At 42.2% G+C, this 17291-nt stretch overlaps 1 protein-coding gene across 30 annotated transcripts in view; it reads right to left on the bottom strand.

Moving 5' to 3' along the window:
* PTK2 (protein tyrosine kinase 2) overlaps positions 1 to 17291 on the bottom strand; it is a 198530-nt gene that overhangs the window by 90516 nt on the left and 90723 nt on the right. For 29 of the 30 annotated variants that reach the window (XM_055431796.2, XM_088844838.1, XM_088844834.1 and 26 more), the window contains 3 exons: positions 16300 to 16387; positions 5037 to 5116; positions 4003 to 4065 (listed from right to left, as the gene is read on the bottom strand). In XM_055431796.2, coding sequence (XP_055287771.1) covers positions 4003 to 4065; positions 5037 to 5116; positions 16300 to 16387 — 231 coding nt within the window. Of the gene's footprint in view, positions 1 to 4002; positions 4066 to 5036; positions 5117 to 14886; positions 15173 to 16299; positions 16388 to 17291 lie in introns of those variants that run through there. The other variant, XM_055431806.2, reaches the window with a different exon arrangement.

The raw sequence follows: 17291 nt of genomic DNA, 5'->3' as shown, positions 1-17291 counted from the left end.
AATGCCAGAAATACCGGAAGCTCCCTACATCAACACAGCTTACTCTAACAGAGAAGAAATAGTTACACAAACAACTACAGCAAGACACCTTTCTTTAAAAAGCAAACTACTTCATGAGGAAATGAGCAGAACTGCAAAGTTATGTGATTTACTTAAAATACTTTCACAGAACAATTCTGTACTGTGGAGAAGAATCACCGGTACATAAGTCTTCCTTCTACAATGTCACATTAGGAACCATAATTCTAACACTGTGTTATTAGCTTATTTTGGTTTCATCTGTCATTGTTAGCAATGCCATTTTTAAGCTGGATAACGAAATATTTCTCTTAACACATCCCATCTGACTCCTGTCTCTGCTTTATAAGAGAAGTCAGTAACAGAACCGTCTGTGTGCGCTCCAGCATGCGCCCTCGCACTGTGAGACCCCAGGAGGACAAGCTTTGGGGTGGGGGCTGGGGAAAAGTCCCCCTCTGCCTACAGAAAAGTCACCGTGGCTCTTCCAGAGTGGGAAAGACATAGGAAAAAACACTAACTCTTTAGTTAAAGAAAAAGTACAAAAAGTTTTAGATAGTGTTTTTCCCACTCTCCAAAATTGGGGCCGATTATTGTTTTGCAAAATTGAAAATAGCTATTTTGAAATGTGGTAAAGTTGAAGGTTCACTGTGTTATAAATTACTGAGATTGTCCATAAATTTTCTGGCAGAAACTAAGAAGCTATATGGACTATTTTAATTTTCCTTCTTAAGGGCAAGGAAAAAGAGAGCCCAGAATAAAACAGTAAAGAACAAGTAACACTCTGCACTCACATAATTCTTCTCCATACTGAGGAAAATGTCTACACTTCTAAGTGGCTCTAGGCCACTAGCAAAAACAGTAGAAAGGGCGGCGAAGACCCGCCGGATGCCCTGGCTCCCCATCCCCGGGCAGGACTGCCTCAGCGAGCACAGAGTACCACCCTAGCCACACCTCGACCGCAGCCCTGCACGGGCCTTTCAACAGCTGCAGTAGAAGACAGAACCCAGGAAACAGTACAGAGAAAAGACCACAATTAGACTAGAGTTGTGAATAGAGTGATGATGCTGTGAAAGTGCTGCACTCAACATGCCAGCACATTTGGAAAACTCAGCAGTGGCCACAGGACTGGAAAAGGTCAGTTTTCATTCCAAACTGAAAGAAAGGCAATGCCAAAGAATGCTCAAACTACTGCACAACTGCACTCATCTCACATGCTACTAATGTTCAAAATTCTCCAAGCCAGGCTTCAACAATATGTGAACTGTGAACTTCCAAATAGATGTTCAAGTTGGATTTAGAAAAGCCAGAGGAACCAGAGATCAAATTGCCAACATCCACTGGATCATCAAAAAAGCAAGAGAGTTCCAGAAAAACATCTGCTTTATTGACTATGCCAAAGCCTTTGATTCTGTGGCTGTGGAAAATTCTTCAAGAGACCACCCGACCTGCCTCCTGAGAAATCTGTATGAAGGTCAAGAAGCAACAGTTAGAACTGGACAGGGAACAACAGACTGGTTCCAAATCGGGAAAGGAGTACATCAAGGCTGTATATTGTCACCCTGCTTATTTAACTTATATGCAGAGTACATCATGAGAAACACCGGGCTGGATGAAGCACAAGCTGGAATCAAGATTCCCAGGAGAAATATCAAAAACCTCAGACATGCAGATGACACCACCCTTACAGCAGAAAGTGAAGGAGAACTAAAAAAGCCTCTTGATGGAAGTGAAAGAGGAGAGTGAAAAAGTTGGCTTAAAACTCAACATTCAGAAAACTAAGATCATGGCATCTGGTTCTATCACTTCATGGGAAATAGATGGGGAAACAATGGAAACAGTGACAGACTTTATTTTGGGGGGCTCCAAATTCACTGCAGATGGTTACTACAGCCATGAAATTAAGAGACGCTTGCTCCTTGGAAGAAAAGTTATGACCCATCTAGAGAGCATATTAAAAAGCAGAGATATTACTTTGCCAACAAAGGGCCATCTAGTCAAAGCTGTGGTTTTTCCAGTAGTCATGTATGGATGTGACAGCTGGACTATAAAGAAAGCGGAGTGCTAAAGAAATGAAGCTTTTGAACTGTGGTGTTGGAGAAGACTCTTGAGAGTCTCTTGGACTGCAAGGAGATCCAACCAGTCCATCCTAAAGGAAATCAGTCCTGAATATTCATTGGAAGGACTGATGCTGAAGCTGAAACTCCAATACTTTGGCCACATGATGCGAAGAACTGACTCATTTGAAAAGACCATGATGCTGGGAAAGATTGAAGGGGGGAGGAGAAGGGGATGACAGAGGATGAGATGGTTGAATGGTATCATTGACTCGATGGACATGAGTTTTAGCAAGCTCCAGGAGTTGGTGATGGACAGGCAAGCCTGGCATGCTGCAGTCCATGGGGTTCCAAAGAGTTTGACACGACCAACGGACTGAACTGTGAATAGAGTAAAGCTACCTTCCAAGCACAAGGCAAAATAAAGGAAATGACAAGATGACAAAAGCAGAATTTCACCACCAAAGACACAAAAAAATCTAAACAATGTGCTTTAAGAAAAAGGGCCCTGCTATCAGAAGACAGGCTGAACTCCAAGACAGTGTTCGGCCAACACAGTGATAAACAAACAGGCCTGCAGGGCTCCTCCCAACACACCCAAAGAGCTGGCGGCAGAAGAGAGCCTACAGGTGGGGATGCTGCGCCTGGGCTGAGCAGGCACTAGGGGAGGTCCAGTCTTGCCGCTCACGCCCTGGCTCTCACCGGAAGCCCCCACCCCCACCACCGCTGAAGCCCCCTCAGCAGCCACCTGGAGGCTTCAGGAAGCAGATCAAGACAGTCCAGCCCCAAAAAGTCACTGTCAGATAAAGAACACAAAACGGCTAGCATGAAAAGCTTGAAGAAATAAATGGCACAATCCTTATTCTTAATCCTTTGTTAAGAGGCACAACATATGGGACATGTGTATCAACCACAAATATTTAGTTCACCACGTTAATATATCAGGTTCAGAAGTCAAGTGATGAACTCAAACTAAAACAAGTCAGACCACTCGGGGTGCTAACTCACTTGTGACAACTGATACAAAAAAGGCTCCTATAATTGCAAAAATAACTATCCCAGCTACTACCACTAGCTATCATCTCAAACAGTTCGACCTGCTCAAGACTAATTCCTTCAAACATTCACCTCGACTTTTATTTTAAATGAGCATATGTCCCCTGTAAAACCTTGTTTCCAAAATGATGGCAGATGACATTTTCACAGGGTGACACAGTGTGGCTGACCTGCCATGTCAAGTCTTACTGACAACCTTTCACTTCACTGCAGTAACATCCTCCAAATAGCACAAGAATTTCAGTAACAACATGGCAGGAAAAGGTGCTGGCAAAAAGCTGCACCACTGCTAACGAAAATAAAACTGGAAACAACAAACACCAAAAACTTTGCTGAATTAATCATCAACAGACAATCTGCAGAACTTTCAGCCTCCTTTAAACAATCTAACAGTCTAATGCCCACTAATTTCACTACTGGAAAAATGTCCAGTCATCCCAAATACCCTGATACATGAGCAACAAATAACTCCCATATTTTAACTAAGCAAAAAAAAAAAAAAAAACCGTAATAAACCTAGAGAATATAAATAATAATAATTCAGTATATATTAGAAGTGAAACTCTGTCCCAATATGGTTAAATCTACAGAGACAAAAAAGTTTATTTTTTATGTGTTAACAAGCCAAAGACTATTAGCCTTAAGACATTTATCAACAAATTTAAATGTTCGCTAACCCAATTAAAGATTAATGTCAACAAGAATTTTTTTGTTAATAAAACCTTCCGCTTTCAGATATAAAAATTTTAGACACAGTACTGTTTAGATTCAATAATAGATTTTTTTTTTAAAGTAAAGATAAACTAATAAAATCTAAATCTGAAAAACGACTCAGCTCTGAATAGGCACAGGGAGACCTAAACGCCACACTTACTCCAGCACTTCGTAGTTAGACTTCTTTTCCAGGGCGTTGCCACGCATCTCCCAGTACGATCGCCTGAAGCAGAGAAGAAAGACACTCACAGATCTGTGTGGAGAGCATCTGCGATGTTAAATGACTAAAAACTACTGCGCAGTCACAAACATTCTGACAAACTACCAGTAAACAATAAACTTGATTCTCCGCATTACTCCTCCTTCATCAGGCAGCATAGATCCTAACACACGAAGGAAAGGGTCCAAGTTCGCTTTCCAAGAGAAAACTGTAAAGGAGACCAGTGAGAGATGGCTTTCCCCCTCCCTGCGATATATAATTAAGGTTGAAAACAAATGTTAATGAAGTTGCTGAGAGTTATACTTCATGATCTGTGGGTCTTACAGGAACTGCTATTTCATAAGCTTATATAATATAAAAAACAGGGATCTCCTGGGAAAATTATCACTGTTTTGAGTAGACATAATCAAGTTTTAGCTAATTTAACCAACTCATCTTAAACTGGCAGCCTGGGGTAAATTTTAATTAAAATCATAGCTGACAAAGGCAGAAATATTGTTTTATTCAAAGTTTAAAATGGTGGCACAGAATACATGACAAATGCTACCAGAAATAAGAAATGCATTCTCAGCTTCCCACTCCCCACAAGGGTAGCCATTAGACACAGGCGGTGGTTCGCGCTCACGTGTAAAGCGTTAACGCTGCACATCCGAGTATCAGTGTCCGCCTCAGCCAGCGGCTGGCAAGGGGATCTCACAGACACTTCCTTTGTCACAGAAGGTTCTCCTGGGGAGCTCAGCCTTGGACTTGCTTACACACTTGTGCTCTTATCATTCCATTCTAACTACCATGAAATATCATCTTAAAAGACTCTACAATTAGCAATTCAACCTAATTCAGAATATTCTTAAATTTTACCGAAGTTTTTATTCAGTATTTTATTGATAATCTTTACGAGGAAAAGGAAAATACCTAGAAAAAAATAAAGGAAAACATTGCTGAATAAAGACCTCGATGTCTAGTTATCTTCTTACCGTATTTCTAGACAACCCAACTTCAATGCAATGTCCTGGTCCACTTGGTCAGCGATCTCTAACATATAATCGCTCTTCACCTAGAATAGAAAGGAATGGGTAAAAAGTGTCGTGACAGTACACTGCAGACTTAGTGTGCTGGGTGTCATCCCCATACTTCAGACGCACTGTGTCCATAATGACACCCGATGCTGGGTGTAAAATGAGCACTATCAGAGAACAGTGAGTCAGTCTTCTTTTATGAAGAACTTTTATCATACGTGAGCACTTAAACGTCATCCGAATCACGGAACCTCAAGTGGCTCTCTATACCCTCCCATGTTGTTGAAGGTCCCTTTCCACGCAAACTTGTGTTCAAATTTTCTGAACTCAAATTGCAGCCCCAGCAGCATTTCTGGACCTCAACACAGGAGCAAGGAAAACTGACATTGTTTCAAAATCCATTTAATCCTGCAACTGACATGCTTCCACCTAACCATCGACTGTAACTCATGAACCTGCAAAGTAACAACGTGCTTGAAGTGGGATGTAAAGAGAATGCTCTAACAGAACGTGACAGCTGTCTTCCAAGCAATGACTGTGAGGGACTGAGGTCAGTATCTGAGGGTGCTTATCAGTGTGAAAGTATCTTCAAAGATGAGACACGTAAAATCTCACAGACAAGCATCAAGAGACCAACATCTGCAATTGACTTTGATGGCGGAGAACACTCATTTTGAACCTCAGTTAAGTGAAATGTTACATCTCCCCTCAAAAAGAACTCGTTCTTCTCGTTAGTAGGGCTCTTACAAAAGACTGCACTCCATTATTAAATTACGAATTTCACCAGTACAGAACTCTGTACAACAGTCTTGTCTCGTTACACAAGTATTTCAGGATACCCTCCACTTTGCCTCTTGATCCTCAATCCTATAATGTTCATTCTCTGGCCCTTCCCAGAAAAAGAGTGCCGATCTCTGCTCTAGGAAAAATTCCAAAGATCCTCTTCTTCAACGACTGCTACCCAGCCTGTCAGTTCACCTGCTCAAAAGATTTCTACTCCCCAGTTAACTACTCCGTCCACCTCGTACTAACAGTTCATCACGATAACTCCCCTTGAAAAGACCCCCCAACTCCGCAATCTCCCTTACCCCTTCATTTTAATTGCTTGGTAAAAACAGCAAATAATGAAGCCAACCACCCCCTCCCTCTCCACACTTACTATTGAGCAACTGGAGAAACCCTGCTATGTGTTTTGCTTTAAATTCATAATGACAGACCTCAAATGGTCACCAGAAACTGCCTGGAAACTCCGCGATGCCTGCCCACGAAGCTTGGCAACACACAGACTCCTATTTCTCCAGTCAACCTGCCACATTCCTTTCTTACAGAGAAAATGAAAGTCTTCTCTTTAAAGCTCCAGAACCTACAACCTGAGGGGCGCCTGTGCTCACCTACTTACGCCTTCTCCCAGGATGGGAGCCATGCCCGGTCAGCCAGCAGCGGGCAGCCACCTGGTTCTGATCTAAACACCACTTCCTCTGAAACCTTTGCTCTGTTTTCTGCCTTAGGACCCACACCTAGGTAGTCAAGAAATACTGACTGACTGAAGAGAGAGACCATGAATGAAAGAATAAAGTCATCAAACTGGGATGTGGATACCTCTGTATGTGACTGCTATTTTCCATGTAAGAGTTACAAGCATTGATCATTTCTGTTCCATTTAATGATGCCTACTATGATTCAATGGAATGAATCAACGGGAATGAATTACTCAACGTCTCATTAAATTAAGTAAAAAGCTTTGATTCTAGAATCACTCTATTTACACTTCAGCTGGCTTCTTCTATACAGCAAAAAGTAAGTCAATTTTAAAACTAACTTTTTGCATCATAAAGAGTTTTATTACTGAACACACAAAAAATGAAGAGATGAAAACAGTATCTATGTGAGTTAGAGAACCACCACCGTTGTTCTGACCGACGCGTCCACTGGGATCTCAGTTTACGGTTTGGTGCAGACCTGGAAGCAACCACAGCAGAGCACCAATTGCACGTTGAAGAAAACACATGGTTACAAAACTGCCTTAAGATTAATTAGTTGGACTTTTAAACACTATTCAAAGGTGGGAAAGGGTAATCACATGTTTTATTCATTCATCAAAACCACGCTCATATTAGTTGCAAAAAAAAAAGAGGGAAAATTACTTCAACCATCTTATGGAAAACCCCTTTATGTACGAACGTGACTTGAAACTTCTGAGTGCTGTTTTTCCTACAGCAACGATCTACTACTCTTGACTGAGGGCTGCGTGCCCACAGCCTGAGGTCCGTTTGCGACTGTGGTGACCTGTGTTCTCTGCAAGGCGTGCTGACCCACGTGGAATGAGCCATCTCAGCAGAGCCTCCCCCGCCCTCCCCTCCCCCAGGTTCCAGAGGGCATGTTCTCTGAACATCACATCATGACCTGATGCTGTGCTCTTGAAATCTTCTGCAAGATGTAGGATTTTTAACACTCAGTGCTCATTTCTTTACAAAACATTTCTTGACTAACTTTTATCTCCTACTAAATCCCAGCAGAATTCATTGCTTTCTTTTGTGAAATAAGTGCAACTTATTGAAGAATTACATGTGTGTGATATAGAGTTGCTTCAAGTAAATATACTCATTGCCACGTCAGATAGATTTATGTATGACTCTTATTTAATCCTCACAGCATCACTGTGAGCAGGACAGTACTGTAATCCCCAATTCAGAGCCTTAGAAAGGGCCTAAAAAGACTGACGATGACAGCAGAGGCACTGCGTATTATTCAGGGGCTGGGCAGTACACTGTTTCAGATACAGTATTTGTAGTCTGTACTCTTCCTTAAGACAGGCTTCGGTCCTATTTTACACATGAAGACCAGAAAACTTAATTACTCAAAATTAAGTCACACACCAAGCATTAAAGTTAAAACTCAAAACCCATCCACTGACCCTCACTACTCAAGCTGCAGTGTGTACCTACACCTTCTCATGAACTCTGAGAAAGTGCAGACGTTCTCCACCAGAAGGCAGATTAACGACCAGTGAGGACCACAGCGCATCGCCCCGGTAGGCCAGAGTCTAACACAATGGCTTCACACGCATCTCCTACTCCACCTTACCACTTGCTTTCCATTGTGTTCTCCTCTTATACCACGGATTACTACTGCTGACGAACTCCAAATCCAGCCAATTTGCAAGTTTTTTCCAAGCAAAGACCTCTGAAAGTTGTTTATTGTATTAAATTGTTTCCATGTTGATGTCAATTTCCTACTTAAAAAATAGGATGTATCTGGACTTCCTTCTGTGGGCAAGAATTATATTTACATTCATGAGCTTTTTCATCTTATTAAGCACAGGTTTTAATATAAAAACCTCTCACATCACTAATAAAAAATTCTAATCCTAAATTACTCCATAATTTATTCCATGTGCCACACCAATGCTTTGGCTACCTCATGAGATTGTTTTGGTCTTATTTCGGTCTCTTCTGAATGCTTTGTCAGCTACATAAATGTATCACACAGCCCTGAAAGTCCTCAGCAGTGTGTGTAAAGAAGATGGGGCTGAGGGCAGACAAACGTGTATGTAACCATTACGGCCTGCTGCACATAACCATTCATATGCTACGCCACCTGAGTGATCCCAGGCCGTCAGCCAACTTGGCTCGACCGTCAAGCATTCCTCCCTGCGTTTCTGCCAGTTTGCAGAGTAGAGAGTCTGCATACAAAAGGAACTCAAAGGCAGTTCTCAACTAAAACAAACGCTTTGATCTTTCTCTTCCATACATAAGCTTTAAAAATATATAAAGAATTATGCTATCTTATAACTCAAATGCTTTCTCAACAACTAAGTCATTTCACATAGCATTTATTAATAATAGGTATTCATTCGTTCGACAAATGTTTATTGAATGCCTTGAGGTGGTCTGAAGGCAAGCTAAAAATATCAGCAGGGAAGAGTGACTGACCGAATAATCATTTCTGCTTCCTATTTGTAAAGTCTTATATAGAGAAGACAAACAAAAAAACATGGGTTGAATAGTATTGGGTTGGCCAAAAAGTGCTTCAGTTTTAAGCTAAAACTATAAGACACATTTTCATTCTCACCAAGAACTTCAATGAACAGGATACTCATCCTTTTATTTCACAAACTTCTGCCGTTTTTCAAACAACTTCATAATTCCATTTTCCCAAAACTTTATCTTTTTGCGCAAAGACCTGTTCCTGGTGCCTTTTACAGTCTTTCAGGGAATTAAAATTTTTTCCAATAAGGGAATTTTGTAAAGACTGAAATAAATGGAAATCAATGGAAATGCAATGTCTGGTGAATACGGCAAATGAATGAGAACTTCCCAGCCAAGCTCTAACAGTTTTTGCCTGGTCATTAAGAAACACACAGTCTTGTGCTACCCTGATGGAAGATTATGCATTTTCTGCTGACTAATTCTGGTCAACGCTCCTTTCAGTTGGTCTAACTAGGAGTAGTACTTGTTGGAATTAATTGTTTGGTTTTCTGGAAGAAGCTCATAATAGAAGACTCCCTTCTAATTCCACTATATAGAAAACATCACCTTCTTTAGATGAAGACTGGCCTTTAGTGTGGTTGAGGATGGTTCATTGTGCATGCCCCACGATCTTGTCCATTCCACATTATTGTACAGTGTCTACTTTTCATCACCCATCACAATTTGTTTTAAAAGTGGAACACTTTCATTAATTACATGAAGAGAAACTGCACGTGGAAATACGGTCAAGGAGGTTATTTTTGTTTAATTTATGTGGAACCCGAACACAAAGTGATGAACATAACTGAGCTGGTATAACTGACTTTAAATGTTTGATTTGGATATTTTGAGTATGCCAGCTAACTCCCATGTGGTATAACATTGATTGCTCTCAAATAATGTCTCGATTTAATCACTATCAACTTCAACTGGTCTACTCGACCGTGGAGCATTGTCCAGCGAGAAACCTCTAGCAAGAAACTTCACAAGCCACTTGTGACACGTTCAATCAGCCACTGCACCTTCTCCAGACACTGAACAATTTTTTTTCTGCATTTCAGTTGTGTTTTTACCTTCTTTGAAATAATAAAGCATAACATGCTGAAAATGTTGTTTTCTTTCATATTCAATATTAAAATAGCTTCACAAAAATTCACCAACTTGGCTATCATTTTTTAAATGCATGCTGATATGATAGCTGTCACATACAATATAACAAAATTTTTTTGAATGAAGTTAAAGACTACTAATTAAAAGACACTTGCTCCTTGGAAGGAAAGTTATGACCAACCTTGATAGTATATTAAAAAGCAGAGACATTACTTTGCCAACCAAGGTCCGTCTAGTCAAGGCAATGGTTTTTCCCATGGTCATGTATGGATGTGAGATTTGGACTGTGAAGAAAGCTGATCGCCGAAGAATCGATGCTTTTGAACTGTGGTGTTGGAGAAGACTCTTGAGAGTCCCTTATACTGCAAGGAGATCCAACCAGTCCATTCTAAAGGAGATCAGTCCTGGGTGTTCATTGGAAAGACTGATGCTAAAGCTGAAACTGCAATACTTTGGCCACCTCATGCGATGAGTTGACCCACTGGAAAAGACTCTGATGCTGGGAAAGGTTGGGGGCGGGAGGAGAAGGGGACGACGGAGAATGAGATGGCTGGATGGCATCACCAGCTCGATGGACATGAGTTTGGGTGAACTCCCGGAGTTGGTGATGGACAGGGAGGCCTGGCGTGCTGTGATTCATGGGGTCGTGGAGAGTCGGACACGACTGAGCGACTGAACTGAACTGAACTGAAAGACTACTAAGTGCTACTACAGCCAGCCATCTTATGGAAAAAACCAAATGAACCTTTTGGCCAACCCAACATAAGCATGACAGAGTTTACCTAACGACAACAATAAAACTTCTTGAATCACCAAAAACATACAGGAGTGGAAAAACAGGAAAAAAATGTACATTATTAAATCTACTTAAAGACATACAGAAAATACATCTTCTAATGAGTCAGACTTAGACTTCTATTTAATTTTAACTTCTTTCTGGAACAGGACAGCTGATAATTCCCAGATTGAATATTTCACATTTTAAACTAAAATTCCCCACTTGGAGCTGCCATTTCAAAATGTTTTAACTGACAGAAAGCTTAACAGCCAACAAAGTACAGTTAACAAAATCATTTCTGATAACTATCTGAATAAAAATGTGTAAAAACTAAAAATTGGAGTAAAAATAACAGAAAGGTTGATCAACCTGTTAAAAAAATAAGTGTGTCTTGGCCCCTCACACATATCTGCAGTTTAGGTTCTAAACCAAAAAGTTACCATAAAGCTTCCCACTGCAACTCTTCTTGCAAAACAAGCCACAAGTTCTCTTACATTCAATGCTTTCTAAGAGCCACTAGACAGATACACTCATTTTAAATCTTAACAGACTTGCAGGAAGAAACAGTGACAACAGAAGCAGGCATCTCAGAAGCTCACAGTGTCAGAGGTGCCAAATGGGTCCCACACGACTGCAGCATCGTTGATGCAAACCTAGTTAATATAACAACTTCTTGACTGAATGGGGACAGGGCCCTTCAAACTAATGGCCACCACGATTTGCAAAAGGTTGCTAGTCAAATACACTTTTAACAAGTCAGAGAGATAAAGAAGAATAAAATGTTATTGGCAAAGGAAAAACTCAAATTCAAAGCAAAACATACTTTTCGTGCTTTATAATAAGTCCTTAGCTTTGGCATCAAAAAATTATTTGTTTAGGAATAAACAATTAAAAACTCAGAAAATCTCTGGCAGGGTTAGGGGTCCACAACTTCCAGTGGAGGGGCGCGAGCCAGACCCCCAGTCGGGCAACTAAGATCCCATGTGCCACGCCGTGCAGCGAAGTAAACTTATTTCTTCAGACTCCTGCTCTACAGTGAATAGGGTTATAACAAGATTCTAGCTTATTTTTAGAGTGTGCTGATTAATATCTTTCAGAATGTTCTAAAATGGGTCAAAACACATAGTGGCTCATTTGTGACATATCTCACTTGTAGTCACATTTAGGACATCTCTAAATGTAACCATGTGCATCCACAGACTGATCTCCCACCAGGAAAGCGGCATTCTACGCCCACTGACATGTCGCTTTCCTCACGACTCCACCCAAAATAAGGGGCATGATGAGCAGGGGCTTGGGTGAGGATTCAAAATTATAGTAGTTTATTATAAGCTTTCTTTCTCTTTCATAGGATGGAACTGATACAGAGGAAATTTAAACATAATTCTTTTCTTTCTATTCTGAAAAAAGAGCCAAAATAATAAAAAAATAAATAATAAAAAGACCCAGACCATCTGACATGCCTCTTGAGAAATGTGTATGCAGGACAGGAAGCAACAGTTAGAACTGGACATGGAACAACAGACTGGTTCCAAATCAGGAAAGGAGTACGTCAAAGCTGTATATTGTCACCCTGCTTATTTAACTTATATGCAGGGTACATCATGAGAAACGCTGGGCTGGAGGAAGCATGAGCTGGAATCAAGATTGCTGGGAGAAATATCAATAATCTCAGACATGCAGATGACACCACCCTTATGGCAGAAAGCGAAGAAGAACTAAAGAGCCTCTTGATGAAAGTGAAAGAGGAGAGTGAAAAAGTTGGCCTAAAACTCAACATTCAGAAAACTAAGATCATGGCATCTGGTCCCATCACTTCATGGGAAATAGATGGGGAAACTATGGAAACAGTGACAGACTTTATTTTGGGGGGCTCCAAAATCACGGCAGAGGGTGACTGTAGCCGTGAAATTAAGAGACGCTTGCTCCTTGGAAGAAAAGTTATGACCCACCTAGAGAGCATATTAAAAAGCAGAGACATTACTTTGCCAACAAAGGGCCATCTAGTCAAGGATATACTTTTTCCAGTAGTCATGTATGGATGTGAGAGTTGGACTATAAAGAAAGTGGAGTGCCGAAGAGTTGATGTTTTTGAACTGTGGTGTTGGAGAAGACTCTTACGAGTCCCGTGGACTGCAAGGAGATCCAACCAGTCCATTCTAAAGGAGATCAGTCCTGGGTGTTCATTGGAAGGACAGATGTTGAAGCTGAAACTCCAATACTTTGGAAAAGAACTGACTCATTTGAAAAGACCCTGATGCTGGAAAAGACTGAAGGTGGGAGAAGGGGATGACAGAGGATGAGATGGTTGGATGGCATCACTGACTCAATGGACATGAGTTTGAGTAAACTCCAGAATGGACAGGGAGGCCTGGTGTGCTGCAGTCCATGGGGTCAGAAAGAGTCAGGCATGACTGAGCGAATGAACTGAACTGAAATTAACTGAATTCTTTTAAAACAGAAATAACAAAAGTGTAGACCCTAAAGATTCCCACACGTGAAGTTCAACAAAATACCAGGTTCATAAAACACACGCAAGAAAACATGCCACTGTGAATAAGAGTCAGCACAGCTCACACAACGGTCCCAATTTTCTGTTTGTTCCCGACATGTGCCCATGAGCACCCCTGCACATATGCACACAGGCACATCTTATTTCTTTAGAATGAATCCCCCAGAGTGGAAGTATTAGTTCCGATCTTACGAAACTGCCATTATACAACTTAACTTACAAAACTGTCAATGTCAATGGTGTCACATACAAATCTGAACCTATTTAAAGCTCTTGGTATTGCTGTCAATTCATCCGTTCTGACAAATCATAGCATTTTTCTTTTTCCTTCCCTCTTGGTGATTCTGGCATATCTACCTAGCCCCACACAGTGTCAGTTAAGCCTGATACATGGGCCGAGATGAGCAGTAACACTGGCCATCAACACAGGAAGGGGGAGTTACTATGACCACACTTGTATTTTCCTTTAAATCACAGGTACTTGGTAGGACATTATAAAAGCATAAACGAAACAAAAGAAATTCTCAGGATGTTCCCGATGCATGGACTGAACCCAGGCCTCCTGCACTGCAGGCAGATTCTTTACCACCTGAGCCACCTGGGACTAGACTAATTATTACAATGAAAGTGAAAGTCGTTCAGTCGTGTCTGACTCTTTGTGATCCCATGAACTATACAGTCCATGGAATTCTCCAGGGCAGAATACTGGAGTGGGTAGCCGTTCCCTTCTCCAGGGAATCTTCCCGACCCAGGCATCGAAACCAGGTCTCCTGCATTGCAGGCGGATTCTTTTAAAGAATGTGGGAGACCCTGGTTCAATACCTGGGTCGGGAAGATCGGCTAGAGAAGGCATAGGCTACCCACTCCAGTATTCTTGGGCTTCCCTGTGGCTCAGCTGGTAAAGAATCCGCCCACAATGCAGAAGACCTGGGTTCAATCCCTGGGTTGGGAAGATCCCCTGGAGGAGGGAAAGGCTACCCACACTCCAGTATTCTGGCCTGGAGAATTCCATGGGCTGTATAGTCCATGGGGTCACAAAGAGTCAGACATGACTGAGCGACTTCACTTCAGGCTAAAGAAGAGAAACTTTAGGAATGGATGAAAGCGGGGGCGGGGGGGGGGGCAGGAAGGTGTGCATGCAGAGCACACAGGCAGGATGAGGTGTGTCTCATCCCACAACAACCTGCGCACACTCGGATCAGGACTCGCAAGCGAAGTGCTGAGTCCTCAAAGCTGGGTCCCGTCTGCAGACGGTAATTCCAGGGTGGCAGACTGTAGTGTCTCATTTCATCAACATAAAGACTCTCTTCGGAGGTGTTATATGCCCCCTGTGAAGAAACCCATGGAGGCAGCTGGCATCAAGAAGTTGTGATATGTATGGTTGGCACGGCACAACTCCAAGACGCCTCACAGCCCTCGGGCTTTACAGGGACCACTCACCTGAGTCACAGAGACTGCACCGAGACACGTCCCATCAGTAAGGGAAAATCTGGGATAGGCCGGCGCGGGTGCTAGCTTTTAATCATATTCACAGAAGCAAGGGCTTCTGGAAGGAAAAACTAGGACAACCTAGGAACAGTGTGAAAGGAACAAGCACGCTGCCGACTTTCAGGTTAGCCTGGAAGTGACGAAAAGGAGTAACTGAGAGCTGTTTAGGCCCGTCTCGGGCCTGCTGGAATCAATGTCACTGGAGTGGCCACAGATGCCTTCAGTGGGCGGATTTCTGTTTCAAAGAAATCACACCAGCGGCTCAAATCGTCTACAAGAGAGAAGAACAGAAGTGTGTCGCCCACCTAAACCCATCAGCCTCTTCCTTCCTCACCTTCCTGCTCCAGTGTGTTCAGTCTCTGATCCATCATATCCACCCGCTAAATCTGCCTACTACCACACCGTTCTGCCTCCCGACTTTCTAATTTCTTGCCTAAATAGCTAAAGAGCCCACAACTTGCTCACAGCCTTTTTAAGATCCAATCCACCCCGAGCACTGCCACCACATTAGGGTGGTCTTTTTTTTTTTTTAATTCCCATCAAGATATTCCTTACTTAAATTCTTTACATACTCCCAACAATCTGCAAGAGAGAACCTAAAATCCGCTCCTTACACAGTGTGGTCCCGGCTCTCTCGCCCATTTTCTTTCAAACCACTTTAGCACAGATTTCCATGTACTGTGTTTTATACAGTACATCTCTTCCTCAGCTACAAAGTTCCTTAGATGACATCTGGCAAGGGAGCCACCTGGACTCTACACCTCCCCTGTGTCAGCACCCCTCCAAGGCACGTCACATCACTTGCGCTCGCAAATAGCATAGGACCGAACACAAAGGAACTGTTTACAGGAAGCCCACTAGATGGAGAATTCAGAATTTATGCCACATGTATTTACTGTCTAACCAAAACCTTACAGAGAAGTTAGAATTTACGCCACATGTATGTATTATCTACCCTTATGGGTAGTGAAAAAGCTACTTTTAGTTTAAAAACATCACTTCTGGTTTTACACAAAGTACTAATGAAACTATATGGAAACAGTTGGCTCTCGATAAACATCTGACAAGTTTGCTGATATTCAGGCACGATAATTATACTTGAATTAAAGACAGAGCAAAGGTTGTATCACTTAGGACTTACTGTTTCTACTTAAAATAAGACTTAAGATTTGCCCAAGTATACAAAAATTCACAAAGTAACAAAAACTCCTAATTTCTTACACGGTATAAGGATCTCAGTACCAAACAGTGACAAATCCGTATTCTCCCAAATGTTAGGCTTAATCTAGTTCTAAAATAAAACCATGAAATAAACAGGATTCAAAAAAACAAAGGAAAAAAATGTATTAAAGCACTCTTCTATACCTGTTGATAGAAGAAATTCAAAGTTGGCTTGTCTTCAGTAAACTGGTTTAGAAATCCTTTTGGTAAATAACGAATTCTCAATTCATATCTAAAAAATAATTAACAAAGGAAAACAATTAGAAATAAGTCATTTCTTCTTCACAGTCCAAACAATATTGAGTGTGACACTGCCAATTACTGAAATATTATTCTAAAAATAAGTTTAAATATAATGTGTAAATATTTCCTTTTGCTGCAAAAAATAAAAAAATAAAATGTGCATGTGAGTGCGCTACAGCCCGAGGTTCCCGTAAGAGACAGAACCTGATGAGATACCCAGAGGGCCCCCAGAAGTCCCTCCAGCCCCACCGCCCGAGGGCAGCATCACCTTCCGCACCCGGAAGGCGCGCTCTACCTGCCTGGAGTCACACAGGATGTGTCTGGCTCCTTTCAGGAGACTCCTGTGTCTTCCGTTTGCTCACGGCCGACAGCCCTGCACTGTACAACACACCCCAATGACTCATCCACTTCACCCTGATGGCTGCTGAGTGGTTCCCACCTCAGGGCGGTGAGGAGTAATTCTATGAATGCGTTTTATAGTCCTCTAAAACAGCAACTCTGCTCAGGAAGCCAGACCCCAAGAATGACCAAGACAGACCTCACCAGGGCGCCCTCTCTATGCCTCACCCTGCGTGTGCGTGTCCACCCGTACGCACTCTCACACGCACGTGGGCACCTCTGCTGGGGTTCACCAGGGACACATCACTGGGTCACAACACGCACGTGCGCTGTCCAGAGCAGACAGGATGGAAAACAAGCTTCAGGGCTGCAGCAGTGCACACCCCACGCCCCTGAGCCAGAGCCACACAGGCACTCTGGCTCCACATGCCTCACCTCGACTTGCATGCCTAACCTTCTCGTGGCAGTCACCCTAATGTTCACTGCAAGAGCGCACACTGGTTTTAATCGGCACTTCCTTGATGAATAACAAGAATGGGCACATCTTTGTTTGC

The sequence above is a fragment of the Moschus berezovskii genome, chromosome 16 (assembly GCF_049115385.1).
Source record: "Moschus berezovskii isolate FMDL1 chromosome 16, NW_MosBer_1.0, whole genome shotgun sequence".
Lineage (NCBI taxonomy): Eukaryota > Metazoa > Chordata > Mammalia > Artiodactyla > Moschidae > Moschus > Moschus berezovskii.
The sequence above is the reverse complement of the archived record's forward strand: the minus strand, read 5'-3'. Positions and strand labels throughout refer to the sequence as shown.